General features: G+C 40.0%; 1 protein-coding gene across 1 annotated transcript; it reads right to left on the reverse strand.

The window, feature by feature from the left end:
- Nucleotides 1-350: 350 nt before the first annotated feature.
- Nucleotides 351-14,360, reverse strand: LOC307029722 (trace amine-associated receptor 4-like; the record flags this gene model as incomplete). The annotated part of the gene is made up of 3 exons (XM_079665803.1): nucleotides 14,323-14,360; nucleotides 13,434-13,606; nucleotides 351-1,170 (listed from the first exon to the last, which is right to left on the reverse strand). Exons 2-3 carry the CDS (start codon nucleotides 13,604-13,606, stop codon nucleotides 351-353), a joined length of 993 nt encoding a protein of 330 aa, XP_079521929.1. The 5' UTR covers nucleotides 14,323-14,360.
- Between the last annotated feature and the right edge of the window lie 1,397 nt (nucleotides 14,361-15,757).

The raw sequence follows: 15,757 nt of genomic DNA on the forward strand, positions 1-15,757 counted from the left end.
CACACACACACACACACACACACACACACACACACACACACACACACACACACACACACTCTCTTTGTTGGAAGTTGCACACTGACCCACTGCCAACGACATAATACATCAGTCTGTACTGCTTAATGTCTACTAAATTAAACAGAATACTGTTCACACTGAAGTCAACGCAGGTCAAAAACTACTACTTCTTCCATACAATGTAATATTTTTTGGTTTTATTTTTCAAGGAAAATACAAATCTTTGAATATTTTATTGTTGCGTAATGTTTTAATACAGTACGTAATGTGTAATCATTACACATTACGTACTGAGGTTTTTTAGAATATATCTCAACCCCAGTCCGTCTTTACAGTATTTTAGAATCACACGAGTAAGACTTAAGTATCTTAAGGGTAACAATGAGCTTGATAGATTTTCTAAACCAGGGGTATAAGAAGGCATAAATCACTGGGTTCAGACAGGAGTTAAAATACAGCAACCAGACTACAATGGGTGAGGTTGAACTACTATTTTCAATATCCTCACCTATAAGGGATGGAGTGTAATATGGAAAAAAACATATTAGAAACACAAGGACAACAACACCAAGAGTCCTGGCTGCTTTCATCTCAGATTTCTTAGCAGTTGCACCAACTGAACGTTGCTTAGTGACAGCGATAACATGAGATCGCACGGCTCGAGCCTGAGACACAGCCACCACAAACACTCTGATATACAGAACTATGATAACAGTAATGGGGGCAATGAAGTTAACAACTAAGTCAACAACTCCTGTGATATTGTCATTCAAAACTACACACTCTCCATGGCAAGAATTATGTGAATCAGGTTGTCTTAGAAAGTCCTTTAAAATTAGACAATTATAGATAACAGAGCAAATCCAACAAAGACAGATGCAGATTTTTGTTCTGTTCAGAGTTACTCTGGTGGTGTAATGTAGAGGGTCACAAATAGCAAAATAACGATCAATGGATATGAGCACCATGTTTCCAACCGTAGAAGAGGTAATGATAAAATCAACAATATTATACAGAGCACACATCAGGTCACCCAAGTACCAGCAAGTCTCTGTTAGAAGGATTTTAACAGGCATCAAAAGTAGGCCCACAAGGAAGTCTGAGACAGCCAGGGAGAGGATGAGGAGGTTAGTGGGGGTGTGGAGCTGCCTGGAAAGGAAGAATATCATCATAAATAAGATTATCAATGATAGCTTGTAACAAACAACAGCACTAAAACACAAAAAAAGCATTTTGATGGACATGCATTTGTGCCTGCTTTAAATATTTTGTCACACAACGTCATGTTTGAATGTGTTATCATTTAAAACAGAACAACTATTATCTGAAACATTCATTCAAATACATACATACATGCATGGCTAAATCATGTAACCATGCTACATTATTTTTTCCATTATTAACAAATATAAGCTTAAGTTGAAAGTTTGTCTCTGCCTGAAGTGGGAGATAGAGATGATGACCAGCAGGTTGAGAGCTGCAGTGATCAGAGCGATGAAGGACAGCAGGATGTAAGCAAGCAGGACATCTGACTGAGCTGGCGTAGGTTTCCTGCAGGATTTGTTGAAGAGTTGTGGAAAGCAGAGTTCTTCTCTTTGGGAAGTCTCCATTTGTGGAGAGACGTGTTGAGAAGCTGCTATGTTCTGGCAAAGCTCTCTGTTATGCAGCTGATATATCTCTTCTCAATCTGTCTTGCCCCTACTATTACTTTCTCTGTAGCTAAGACTGAAATCCCTAAACTCTACTTTGTTTTCTGCAGTCATCTTCATCTCAGTCTTCATCACATCAATCCAGCAGCCATTACATCTGATGCTTCCATGCATCAGATGTAATGGCTGCCGGATTTGGCACTCCCCCACTAACATGGGCCAGGACGGTCATCCTCTCACAAAAATCCCCCTGATATTTATTACCTTCATTTTTAACCATACAAAAGCAATTTACTCTGGATTCATGGTGTATTAAATGGCTGTCAGAGCTGGTGTTATTGCTTCCTGATTTGGCACCCTCCATTAACCTGTTGAGCCCCGAGCCTGTTTTCAGGTCTCAGGCTCAAAAATGACATTCCCAAAACAAATGACTATATCTTCACTTCTAAAAGGGGTAAATTAATAATCTTTTTTCTCAAAGCAATGATACCCTGTGAGTTGGATGTATAAAAGTCAGAATCAATATAGATCTTTTTTATTTTAAAGTAAATTCAGATTGAACATAGTCCAAAGATGTAAATTATAGTGTCCGTCCAAAAAATACACATTACTTATATTGAAAACCACCCTTGAATTATGGGATCGGAGACTAAAAGCTTTAGGAATCCAAACTATAACATATAATAAGTACCCTGTATCAAGACCGGGGGCTGCCCGGCTTAACAGGTTAACTCTGGCCAGGATGATCATAATCGCATCGAAATCACAGTGGTGTTACATATTACCTTCTTGTTTAACTAAACAAAAGCAATATACTCTCATCCTATTAGGAATCAAATTAAATAAGTGTTTTTAAACCTGGCAGAGCTAGAGTTATGACTGATGGATTTGGCATCCCCCCCTGTAACTTTGATCAAGATGGTCATCATCTCAGTTCATCCAACTCAAAACTTTCAAATCACAGCCACTCCCAGTCACTACCGGTGTTCCCCAGGGCTCTGTCCTGGGGCCTCTTCTTTTCATCATTTATCTACTTCCTCTTGGCCATATGTGTCCCGCTCTATCGAAATCAGTCGGAAGTCGCAACAGCTCATTTCAAAATAAACGTAATCGTAACATTTGTGTAAAAAACAATTTTTTCTTGGATGGGGTGTTTTTTAAATAAACAAAGTCTTGGCTTTCAGAATATGAAACTTTTATTTCCAAAATCACAAGATAAATAGATTTTTTAAGCTTGTAAAGGGAAGATGACAGGCACCTCTCACTCGCAATCTGCTCTTCCGCAGCGCCGACCCCCCTCCCTCCGGCTGAAATTATGAATTTAAGGCATATAGTAATCATAGATAACACGGCAGGGTCCTTTACAGTTTGTTTTCATCAGATTTCAAATAAACAAAGTCTTGGCTTTCAGAATATTAAACTTGTTTCGGCAAATTCAGATGATAAATACAACTTTGAAGCTTGTAACGGCATAATTACAAGCGGAGAACGGAGTAACTTAACGTCACAGCAGGCATAACAACAGCCAGTGTTTCTAGTGAGTGTTTTCCTCGGGAAACAAACACAATACACACAAACGCAAAATTACACAAACACACACACACACACACACATATACTGTATACACACACACACACTCGCGAGCTTCCTCCAGACCAACAATCCAAACGAAAATATCTTCCCTCCGTAGTATTTTGTTCATTTGCTCCGGTAATAATCAATCAGATCGATGGATTCCAGAGAAGAGGCCTTTTTCTCAAAATGATGACTCGGCGACAGTCATTATATAATGTGACCTATTTTGCTTAATATTTGGAGTACAAACATAATCCTGATATCATTAGAAAGCTAGGAGTCTCCTCTTTCCAACAGTGTATACAACTCAAAATGTGTCTTCGGGTCAATGCGACTGATTTCGATAGAGCAGGTCACATATCTTCCGTAAATTCAACATTCATTTTCATTGCTACGCGGATAGGAACCAGCTCTATTGGTCCTCCAAACCGACCTCCATCCTCCCTCCCACCTCTCTCTCTGATTGCTTACAGGAAACCAAATCCAGCCTAACCAATCCTGACTGTTTCTCCATTTCCATCGACAACTCTTCAGGCTCACCCTCCCCTCAGGTTAGGAGTCTGGGTGTTATCCTTTTGAGCAGGGGTATTCAACTAAAATTCAACGAGGTCCAGTTAGAGAAAATGTAAAGGTCTGGAACATCAAAATGTCTAACTTGCTTTATGAATTAGTGTGATATACAGTATATTGAGTTAGCCTGTAGCTTTATCAACGTCTGCATGTAATCAACAACTGACTGCCAATCAAATAAAGAAAGTACAAAAACAACAATATTTATTGTCAATTAACATTGAACTATACAGATATACAGTAAAATACTGTGGATATGTAATGTTCCTCTCGGTCTACATTTCAAAATAAAATTGAGAAAATAAATAAAATAACTTTTGAAAATGTGTGCATCTTAAAAGTGCTTAATTTTAGATAAATAAAATAAAGTGTAGCAGCAGCTTCAGTTTCCCTTTTTCTTTGTTAACCGTTGCACATCATGACATAACAGTTTCAGCCGATTATAGAACAATATCAGTCTTTACACATCATAACAATTGAATAGTTTTAAAGTTTCTTTCCCTCTTATATTGCAGTCCCTCACTCACTTTTTTTTGTTCAGTGGGAGAATTGAGCTTAAGCTTCTCCTGCCATGAGTTTAAATCTGGGCTGAAATGGTGTCAGGGCCATTCTCATACACACATGCAGGTGCTCATTGGTTAGCCTCGGTTAGCCTGCCCTGGAACGATATTTAGTTTAATTTTGATCTTGGTGGACTGATCATATTTGGCTCTGAGAGTGCTTATTTTTTGTGACCTCAGTTCTGACTTGAGAGGGAATGTTTGGTCAAACACTGTGTTTTGTCTCATAGTGGCGTTTTGGCACTTTTAATGAGCGCCACGGTCTCTGAACAAGGAGACACACTGGTTTTGTGCTCCCAGTGGGCAGGATGAACATGAATCAGTCCGTCCGCTCAGGGTTGAAAGCTCTGTTCTCACTGTCCACTTTCCTCTTCTTGGAGAGCGCCATGTGTAATTATTTGTCTCTCCCTGTCTGCCGCTAACACGCATGTTCACTCTCCTCTCCGCTTCTCTCCCTGTCGCTAATTATTCTCTTTACTAGGGATGCACCGAATATTCGGCCGCCAAAAATTATCGGCCGAAAATGGTTAAACAGGCCCTTTCGGCTTTCGGCCGAAAGAGTTCTAGCACCGAAAAAATATCACCGAATGTCAGAGAACAGGGTTACGTTGGTAAGCTAACGTGTTGTTGTGATGACGTAATCAAAACGCGGCGACAAGCACGTTGAGCGACCATGCTCGCGGCTGGCTCACAGCCAACATGTCTGCCGCTTGGAGATATTTAAAAATATCAGAGAAAGAGGCGCGGATTGCGATTTGTAAAACGTGTTCAGCTGACATTTCTCGAGGGGGTGTAACTGCAAAGACTTTCACCACTTTGGGATTACTCCACCACTTGAAATCAAAACACCCGGACAAATATACGGAGTAAGATCAAATCACAAGCACTGACAGCGAGAGACTGTTCAGCGCTGCCTCTCATGTGCTTGATGAGAAGAGGAACAGACTTATGGCTGATAAAGCAGAGAAGCTACTGTTCATTAAAAAGAACCTCCCACTTTTCCTTAATAAGTAGACAAGGCTGGCTTATCATAAGCTTATCTAGTTCTACATGTCTACTCTCTACCCACTTTCCTGAACAATTTTCATTTGAGTTATAATTCACCATCTCAGGTTATCATTAGGGGGAAATGACAGCAGCAGTGTTCAATATATTGTACTTTCGGTATCGAAATGATACAATGTTGTTTACATTGCTCATGAGGACAGACCACCTTATTTGCAGATTCTTGAAATTGTAATTTAATTTTTAATTGATTGTGGATTTTGTATCCAGTTTTCACTTTATGTATCTTTATACAATGTTTACCACTTTGCTTATGAGTACAGACAGCCTTATTTACAGATTCTTGAAATGCAATTGTAATTTCATTTGTAAACAGTTACATTCATGTGGATGTATCCAGTGTGCACATTTGTTGTTGTTGAAGGCCTGGCTGTTACAGTCTTTATTTACACTATTTTGTTGTAGGCCTACTGGCCTAGATGTTTATGCAGTTTTAAAGCACCTTGGCTTTGTTCTGAATGCACTTTGTTGTAGTTATCCTACAGAGAAAAGAAAATGCACTTGACTTGGAATTAATGTACTGTATGCATTCAAAAGTGCTGAATAAATGTTTTAGGGATCCATAATAGTGATTATTATTTAAGTTAAGTTTTGCCATAATCATTTATTTTTCCATAATCAGGCAGCTGAACAACATTGATACAAAATGTATACATTATATATATATATAAATATAAATATATATATATATATATATATATATATATTTATATTAATCATTTTCGGCCTTTCGGCATTCGGCCAACTGTTTCCTATTTTCGGTATCGGTTTCGGCCAAGAATTTCCCATTCGGTGCACCCCTACTCTTTACTCACTTTCCTCTCCGCTATTCTCTGCCGCTCTCTCGTCTCTTCTTCTGTGTTCCTCTCCCTGCATCGCTCACTCGTCTCTTTCGCCCCCTGTCGGCGGCGGTTCAAATAGAATCGCCTCGTCAAAATTGAAATCCCCTATTAATGTATTGATTATAGGTCCGGGTCCGTATAGGTCGGCGTCTGGGTCCAGATCCGGACCGCGGTCCGCCTGTTACTGAACTATGCTTTAAAGCAGGGGTTCCCAAAGTGGGGGTCGCAACCCCCGGGGGGTCACGAGACCCCGAGGTGAGGTCCCGAGATGATTCAAAATTACATTTTAAAATAAGAACATTTAAAATAAAAAATTAAAATGTTTTTATTATTATTATTATCATCATCAGTGTTTCCCACATAATTTGATTCTATTTGTAGGGGCACCGCACCTCCCCCCCATGCAAATGAGCCATAATTGCATTAAATATGCGCATATTTTAATACTTTCAGGAACACATTTCTGAACATTGGATAAAGTCAAGTTCGGAATTCTTGTTTCATTTTGTAGTCATATTAGCATTTAAAGTTTTTACAGAAGGGATTTGGTTAGTTTTTCCCTTTAAGAAATAACAAAAAGTACCCATAAGAATACCTTTAAAGTACCGGATCGATAAGCAGTATGGATAAGATTAGTAGTACCGTTAAAAAACCTTAACGATACCCATCCATACATATTACCAGAGGTGGGGACTCGAGTCACATGACTTGACTCGATTCAGACTCGAGTCACATATTTTTGGACTTGAGACTTGCTTGACTAACATTGATAAAAGCAATCCGGTATCACGGCAAGACGTGAACATGTGACGATTTACCATGCTTGGAGACGTGAAGATGTCACAATTTCGTCCCTTCAAACGTGAGAGTTACACGGTATTGTTAACCCATGTTAACCAGTGGAGCAATACCCGGAAATGCCAAGCAAATGCTAGCCCAACAGTCGGTTTTTATTGTCAATATTAATATAAAAATGATTTATTTTGTAATAGTCACCCTCGATTGCGCCGATTTTCTTGTTGCCCCAGCTGGTCGACACCTCTTTTAGCAGAAACAAAGGCTACATTAATGTATTAAATCGATGTTAATCCATCCGTGTGGATGTGGAATTAACAAACGTGACGTTGTGCGATTGCGTTGCCAGGCAACAGCTTCAGTTCATGTCAATTTACAAACTCTTCAACTACAATCGTAGTTATATTTAAAAACATGCTAGAAGGCCTCACAAAATACTTTAATGTAAATTAAAATGTAAATGTGAAGGAATGTGTGTGTATCACAAAATACATCCATCATAAACGAAACCGGAAACAGACGTAGGCAAGATCCTCAGCTCGACGATTGGATGTTTTAGCCGCAATGCATGTTGGGAAGCCTGTGTTTATGCGAATATGAATACTTGACGTGGATCATAAACAGGGGTGCACATAACTTTTTTGCCCTGGTTCTCAAAGGAGCACCTGGAGAGGTTGCTTGGTGCTCATCCTTAAAATGAAATAAACCGTACATTTTGAGGGGGTCTTGACTTTATTTGCCAGACACACGGCAGTGACGGCACTGAATACACATGAAGAGGTGAACACAAAACACACATGCAGAGGTGAACACAGAACACACATGCAGAGGTGAACACAAGACAACATTAGCACGACCAGTAATCCTACAAGCTGTCATCACTACCCTCCTGACTGTTCTCCTCACTGTCTTCCTCTCTGTCAGACATGGTAGCTGATGATGTAGGCCTACTACTTTCTCTCTGGTTGAGTCTGCGATTAGCTGCTTGGATCCACAAGTCAACAGCTGGTTTTGGGTCGAAAGTCTCTGTTGTCATCTTAGACAAGTGGATTTGATTAAATAAGTGTATGTGAACATAAACAATAACCTACCATAGCCAATAACAAATGAGTGTAACTTATTTTATTTGTGTTGTTCATTCATATCTTATTTTAGCTTAACATTTATTTATTTATGCTTTTTTTTTTATCTCTCCAGTTTTAAAGGATATGTTTGGTTACTGTCCTATAGTATACATTGAAATGATTTCAAACCTGTTTATACCAATAATTATAAAGGAGTGCCTTGGAAATATGTGTTTACATAAATTGTGACCAAACCGTTTGAACTTAGACTAAAGTTAACTATCTAAACACTCAGTCCTTACCTCACTGAGCTGTAGTTATCAGCCTCTCAGTCTGATTGGAGAGGACTCTCCCTCCACATTATTGTAGACACATCTTCTTCTTATATCCGTTAGCGCAGCTAGCACCAGATTCTAATAACAACAGCATCGGTACCGGTGCACCCTCCCTCTCTCCCTCGCTCACTCGCACTGTCTTTGGCTGTGAGCTGCGGACGCCAGATAAGCCAACATCCCCCATTTTAATCACTTACAGCGCCCATCGTACAGGGCAAATGAAACGTGTAACCGGGGTGAAAAGGGTGTTACATTGAATTAATTATAAATATTGTTACATCAAGGCAAAAACTTAGGATGAGCACCAACGGTCAAAAATGTTTTTTTCCCTCCAAGAACTACCAGCACGGCGCCTTCCCAGATCTAGCGCCCTTGGCGAACATCAACGCCAGTGCTACGGACCGGCCCTGAGTTCATATGCAACTCGCAAATATATTTCTCTCTCTCCTCTCTCTCCTCTCTCTTTTCTCTTCTCCCTTCTCTCTTCTCTCTCTCTCTCTCCCTCTCTCAATGTTGGTACGCAAATGCGCCTTTTTTCAAATGACCCCGTGCTCTTTTTTTGTCGTTAGTTTCCCTGGTGTGTCTAATTGTGTTCACCTGTTGCCCTTGTGTTTCTGCCTCCCCTGCCCGGCTGTTTCTCGTCTCGTGATTACCCCTCCCTGTATTTAGTCTTGTCTCTTCCTTTGTTCCCCTGTCGGTTCATTGTTTGTTTTTTCCTGTCTCCCTCCATGTTGGTTACGACCGTGTTTTGGGTATTGTATTTTCCTCGTGTTACCTCTGTGCTATCCATGCCATGATATTTTGCTGATCGGCTTTGAAATAAAGCTCGCTTTTGTTTGTAGACCTTAGCCTTTTCGAGTGGCCTGTGTTCGTCGTCCATAACATACGCCTGCCCATACCATAACCCCACCACCACCATGGGCCACTCGATTCACAACATTACCATTACCATTACCCTAACCCTAACCCTAACCCTACCCCTCACACCAGATACTGACTGGTTTTCGGACCCCCCCAATAAAGCAAAACTGCACTTTTCAGAGTGGCCTTTTATTGTGGCCAGCCTAAGGCACACCTGTGCAATAATCATGCTGTCTAATCAGCATCTTGATATGCCACACCTGTGAGGTGGGATGGATTATCTCGGCAAAGGAGAAGTGCTCACTGTCACAGATTTTTTCAGATTTGTGAACAATATTTGAGAGAAATGGTTATTTTGTGTATATAGAAAATGTTTTAGATCTTTGAGTTCATCTCATGAAAAATGGGAGCAAAAACAAAAGTGTTGCGTTTATATTTTCGTTCAGTGTATTTAAGATACGTTCATAACAAACGTAACGTGGGAGAAAATATGTTTCTAGAAGATATGTAGAAAATAAACGTATTTGAGATACAAACGTAACGTGGGAGAAAATAAGTTTCTAGCTAAACGTAATTGAGAATGCAGTTTATTTCTGTGGGAACGTAATTTTTAGGAGACCGGGTTGGATTTTTTTTTAATGAATTTATGTTTCATCCAATCACAGAGCTTATTCACTTATCACGAGGTTTGTTGCAAAGCGGACAGGCGTCATCACAACAATAGCTGGGGATTGTGGGTAGTGTAGTCTCTTTGGCGCTCCACATTTCAGAGAAAACAAGTTGTTTCTCAGAATTGAAGGGGAAAAACACAAAAGCATTGTACACGGTTTAAACCAATCAATGTTGTTTAATTTGCAAAGATAATATGGTGTTTTTGAGTTGATGAGTAGTGGAGATATCACTGTCAAATCAATCGACAGTAAGGAGAATACTTACTTCCGGGTGTACAATTCTCCGTTATGCAATGGGGATGGACGCTCACATTGCCTTTTAACAGCCGCCGACATAAACGGATGCAGTGCTTCCATGAGCGTCAAATACCGCAGCCGATGGGAATACATTGCAATCAGTTCAAAGCTCTTTGCGTCCGTTTATGAAGCTGAAGGAGCCTCGGCGCGTCCCAACTGCACGCCACGGGACCCTGACCAAGCGTTGCTCCTGGATGTTTAGGGAGTGAGAGTGTGTTGGCCGGCCCTATATGAAAAATGCAGTGGGGAAGTTGAAAAATGTGACTTCAGCTGAATACCTTGCCAATAATTAAACATGTTTTCATTTATTATATTTATGTTTAGTAGGTTGGGTAGTGCGGTCCAAAATATTTGTTGATCTTCTTTATTGGGATTTATTAATTTGATATTATTTATTTAAATTTAGATATAAATGTATAATTTAATTTATTTATATTTCGATTGGTTTTTCAGTTGATAAACTGATCATTATCATCTGTTCTACAGTTGATATATCTCTTCTCATCTGTGGTCCTGCCCCTACTATTACTTTATCTCTAGCTAAGACTGAAATCCCTAAACTCTACTTTGTTTTCTGCAGTCATCTCCACCTCAGTCTTCATCACTTGCTTCCATGTATCTCAAAAAAATCATCCTGGTGTTAGTTATTACCTTCATGTTTAACCATACAAAATCAATTTACTCTGGATTCATGGTTTATTAAATTGCAGGGGGGCTTCTCAATCTGGCAGAGCTGGTGGTATTGCTGCCTAATTCGGCACCCTCCATTCACTCTGGCCAGGATGATCATAATCTCATCGAAATCACACTGGTATTACTTATTATCTTTTTTTTGTAACTAAACAAAAGCAATTTACTCTGATCCCATAAGAAACAATTCATAAGAAGGGCCTTTAAACCTGGCAGATCTAGAGTTATGGTTGACTGATGTGGCACCCCCCCCCTGTAACTTTGACCAAGATGGTCATCATCTTAGTTCATCCAACTCAACACTTCACAGTCACTCCCAGTGACTAGGGTTCCCCAGGGCTCTATCCTGGGGCCTCTTCTTTTCATCATATATTTACTTCCTCTTAGCCATATCTTCCGTAGATTCAACATTCACTTTCAATGCTACGCGGATGACACCCAGCTCTATATGTCCTCAAAACCGACCTCCATCTTCCCTCCCACCCCTCTCTCTGAATGCTTACAGGGAATCAATTCCTGGTTCTACAACTTCCTGAAACGCATTGACCCTCTCTCCATTTTCAGATCACGTCTCAAAACATGTCTCTTCACACTGGCATATCCACCCTGATCGCTACTCATCACACATCCTCTGTTATTGATTATATACAGCATTGTCTTTTTTTGCATCTTGTAAGGCGACCTTGAGAGCCTTGAAAGGTAACTATAAAAATAAAATTCATTATTATTCTTATTTGCAACACATCATTTTCAGCGCATCATACTCCATGCAAAACGTAATGTTTATCCTTGGAGCCGGTCTCCAACAGTCATGGCGCTACCCCAACTTGAATGGATGTGCGAGGTTCCGATCATCGCTGCTTGAAGCTTTAATTCTTATTGCCAGCCTCAATATGATTGTTTTTCTACAGTTTAACTCCCCATTATTGCAAGAGCCAGTACATGTAAATGATCAAGGGCAATGGTAAAATAAACATGTGTTAGCACTCAACAAGATTGATTTTCACACACACACACACACACACACACACACACACACACACACACACACACACACACACACACACACACACACACACAACTAAATTAACAATTGAACATGTCATTACCAGAATACTCTTCACATTGAAGTCATAATGGTCAAAACTACTACTTCTTCCACACAATGTAATATTTTCCTGTTTAATCTTGAAGGCAAATTTAATTATTGAATACCTTTAAGTTACATGTGTTTTACTACATTACATAATGTCTAATCTTTCTTCAGCCATTACACATTGCATTCTGACTCAGCAACAATGGCAAAAATATGTCCATCTGAACAGAGGCTTTTTAGAATGTAACTCAACCCCAGCCCATCATTACAGTATTTTAGAATCACAGGAGTAGGATTTAAGTATTTTAAGGGTAACAATGAGCTTGATAGATTTTCTAAACCAGGGGTATAACAAGGCATAAATCACTGGGTTCAGACAGGAGTTAAAATACAGCAACCACAGGAGAATGGGTGAGGTTGAACTACTATTTTCAATATCCTCACCTATAAGGGATGGAGTGTAATATGGAAAAAAACATATTAGAAACACAAGGACAACAACACCAAGAGTCCTGGCTGCTTTAATCTCAGATTTCTTAGCAGTTGCACCATCTGCACGTTGCATAGTGACAGAGATAACATGAGATCGCACGGCTCGAGCCTGAGACACAGCCACCACAAACACTCTCATATACAGAACTATGATAACAGTAATAGGGGAAATAAAGTTAACAACTAAGTCAACAGCTCCTGTGATATTGTCAGTAACAATTACACACTCTCCATGGCAAGAATTCTGTGAATCAGGTTGTCTTAGAAAGTCCTTTAAAATGAGACAATTATAGATAACAGAGCAAATCCAACAAAGACAGATGCAGATTTTTGTTCTGTTCAGAGTTACTCTGGTGGTGTAATGTAGAGGGTCACAAATAGCAAAATAACGATCAATGGATATGAGCACCATGTTTCCAACCGTAGAAGAGGTAATGATAAAATCAACTATATAATACAGAGCACACATCAGGTCACCCAAGTACCAGCAAGCCTCTTTTAAAAGGATTTTAACAGGCATTAAAAGTAGGCCCACAAGGAAGTCTGAGACAGCCAGGGAGAGGATGAGGAGGTTAGTGGGGGTGTGGAGCTGCCTGGAAAGGAAGAATATCATCATAAATAAGATGATCAATGATAGCTTGTAACAATCAACATCACTAAAACACAAAAAAAGCATTTTTATGGACATTTGTTGAGGAGTGCCTGCTTTAAATATTTTGTCACACAACGTCATTTAAGACAGAACAACTATTATCTGAAACATTAATTAAAATAAATATATGCATGGCTAAATCATGTTATTTTTTACATTATTAACAAATATAAGCTTAAGCAGAAAGTTTGTCAGTGCCTGAAGTGGGAGATAGAGATGATGACCAGCAGGTTGAGAGATGCAGTAATCAGAGCGATGAAGGACTGCAGGAAGTAAGCGAGCAGCACATCTGACTGAGCTGGCGTAGGCTTCCTGCAGGATTTGTTGAAGAGTTGTGGAAAGCAGAATTCATCCCTTTGGGAAGTCTCCATCTGCAGAGAGATGTGTACGTGATGAGAAGTTGCTGTGTTCTGGCAAAGCCCTCTGTTATGCAGCTGATGAACTCTTCTCATCTGTCTTGCCCCTAGTAGGCCTACTGCTTACTTTCTAGCAAAGACTACATTCCCTAAGCTCTACTTTTTTTTTGCTGCAGTCATCTTCATCACTTGCTTCCATGCATCTCACAAAAATCACCCTGGTGTTAGTTATTACATTCATGTTTAACTATAGAAAAGCAATTTACTCTGGATTCATGTTGTAATAAATGGCAGGGGGACTTCTAATGCTGCGTTCACATCGGACGTGAAGCGATTTTTGGGGGGTGGCGTGATTACATGTAAAGTAAATCCGCTCCTACGGCGCATATGACGAGGTTGGCGCGAATGCCGCGGCGAGTTCAATTTTTTAAACACAAGCGTTAAATTCGCTTGATCTCAGCCTGCCATCACTGACGTTGAAACACAAAACCAAAAACATCAGCCATTTGCTGTTAGCACACAGAGCTCACAGCTCCTCATATATTTTCAAAAACTAGACGAAACTTAAACAAGTACAAACCACAGACTGTCTGTGTCATGGTGAATATAGTCGCTGCTTCATTTCTGTCTTTAGGACGTTGTTGTGAGTTTGGACGGAGCATAAACAGATTAGTTTTGTTAAGGTGAGTGAAGCAGGCAGGACCCAAATGGAGAATAAACAGAAAAAATACCTTTATTTCAAGGTTTCTAAGGAACAAACAGAACCCTACCTCATGAACACAGTCAACGACAAAAAATGAGCCAACAATGACAGACAGAAAAACCAGAACTTAAATACACACAAGACTAATCACCAAGACACAGGTGAGGAGTGAGGAGAAAACACAGGGGCACCAGGTGAACGCAATCGGGTAATCAGGTAGGAGGGAAAACAGACAGACAGCAACAGGAAAGACAGGGGGTGAACACTCTTCAAAAAAAAGACAAGACAAAACACAACACAGACAGATCGTGACAAGTTTAGCCTGATCGTTCCGATTTCCGTTCAGAAAACATTCATTTTAAAAGATTTTTCGCCTGCTGTCTTGTATGCAAAATTGTCAAAGCATTCATTCATGGTTTTTACTAACCAGTATCAGTGTAGTCATTCCGGCATCATTTTGAAACGTGTATTACAATTACATTACGGTAAAATATCTTCATTTAGTTGTAGTTGGTATCTACTATAGTATTTACATGGAGATAAGCCCCGCCCCCTTGCCAGCGCATCCTATTTGAATGACGCAAATAAACATAGCTGACAGCCGCGGTAAAACTCGAGCAATTAGAATATTTGTCCGGTGTGAACGTAACATAAATCTGGTAGAGCTGGTGATATTGCTGCAGGATTTGGCACCCTCCATTAACTCTGACCAGGATGGTCATAATCACATTGAAATCACACTGGTGTTACGTATTACCTTCTTGTTTAACTGAACAAAAGCAATTTACTCTGATCCTTTTAGGATACAATTAAATTAATGCCTTTAAACCTGGCAGAGTTGGTGTTATGGCTGATGGATTTGGCACCCCCCCTGCAACTTTGACCAAGATGGTCATCATCTCAGTTCATCCAACTCAAAACTTTCAAATCACAGCCACTCCCAGTCACTACGGGTGTTCCCCAGGGCTCTGTCCTGGGGCCTCTTCTTTTCATCATTTATCTACTTCCTCTTGGCCTTATCTTCCGTAAATTCAACGTTCATTTTCATTGCTACGTGGATGGGAACCAGCACTATTGGTCCTCCAAACCGGCCTCCATCCTTCCTCCCACCTCTCTATCTGATTGCTTACAGGAAATCAAATCCTGGTTCTCCTAACTTTCTCAAACTTAACCGTGATAAAACCGAGGTTCTCCTCATTGGTACCAAATCCACCCTAACCAATCCTGATAGTTTCTCCATTTCCATCGACAATGCTTCAGGCTCACCCTCCCCTCAGTTTAAGAGACTGGGTGTTATCCTCTACAGCACACTTTCCTTCAAAACTTACATCAGTAGTTAATTTTGGTCTGGTTATTTCCATATAAACGTAACATCGACCGCCTCCGTCCGTCCCTCACACCAAACTTTAGCTTGTTCACACCCTGGTCACTTGACACATCAACGACTGCAACTCTATTCTCTT

Source organism: Notothenia rossii (assembly GCF_949606895.1).
Source record: "Notothenia rossii genome assembly, chromosome: 2".
Taxonomy (NCBI): Eukaryota; Metazoa; Chordata; class Actinopteri; order Perciformes; family Nototheniidae; genus Notothenia; species Notothenia rossii.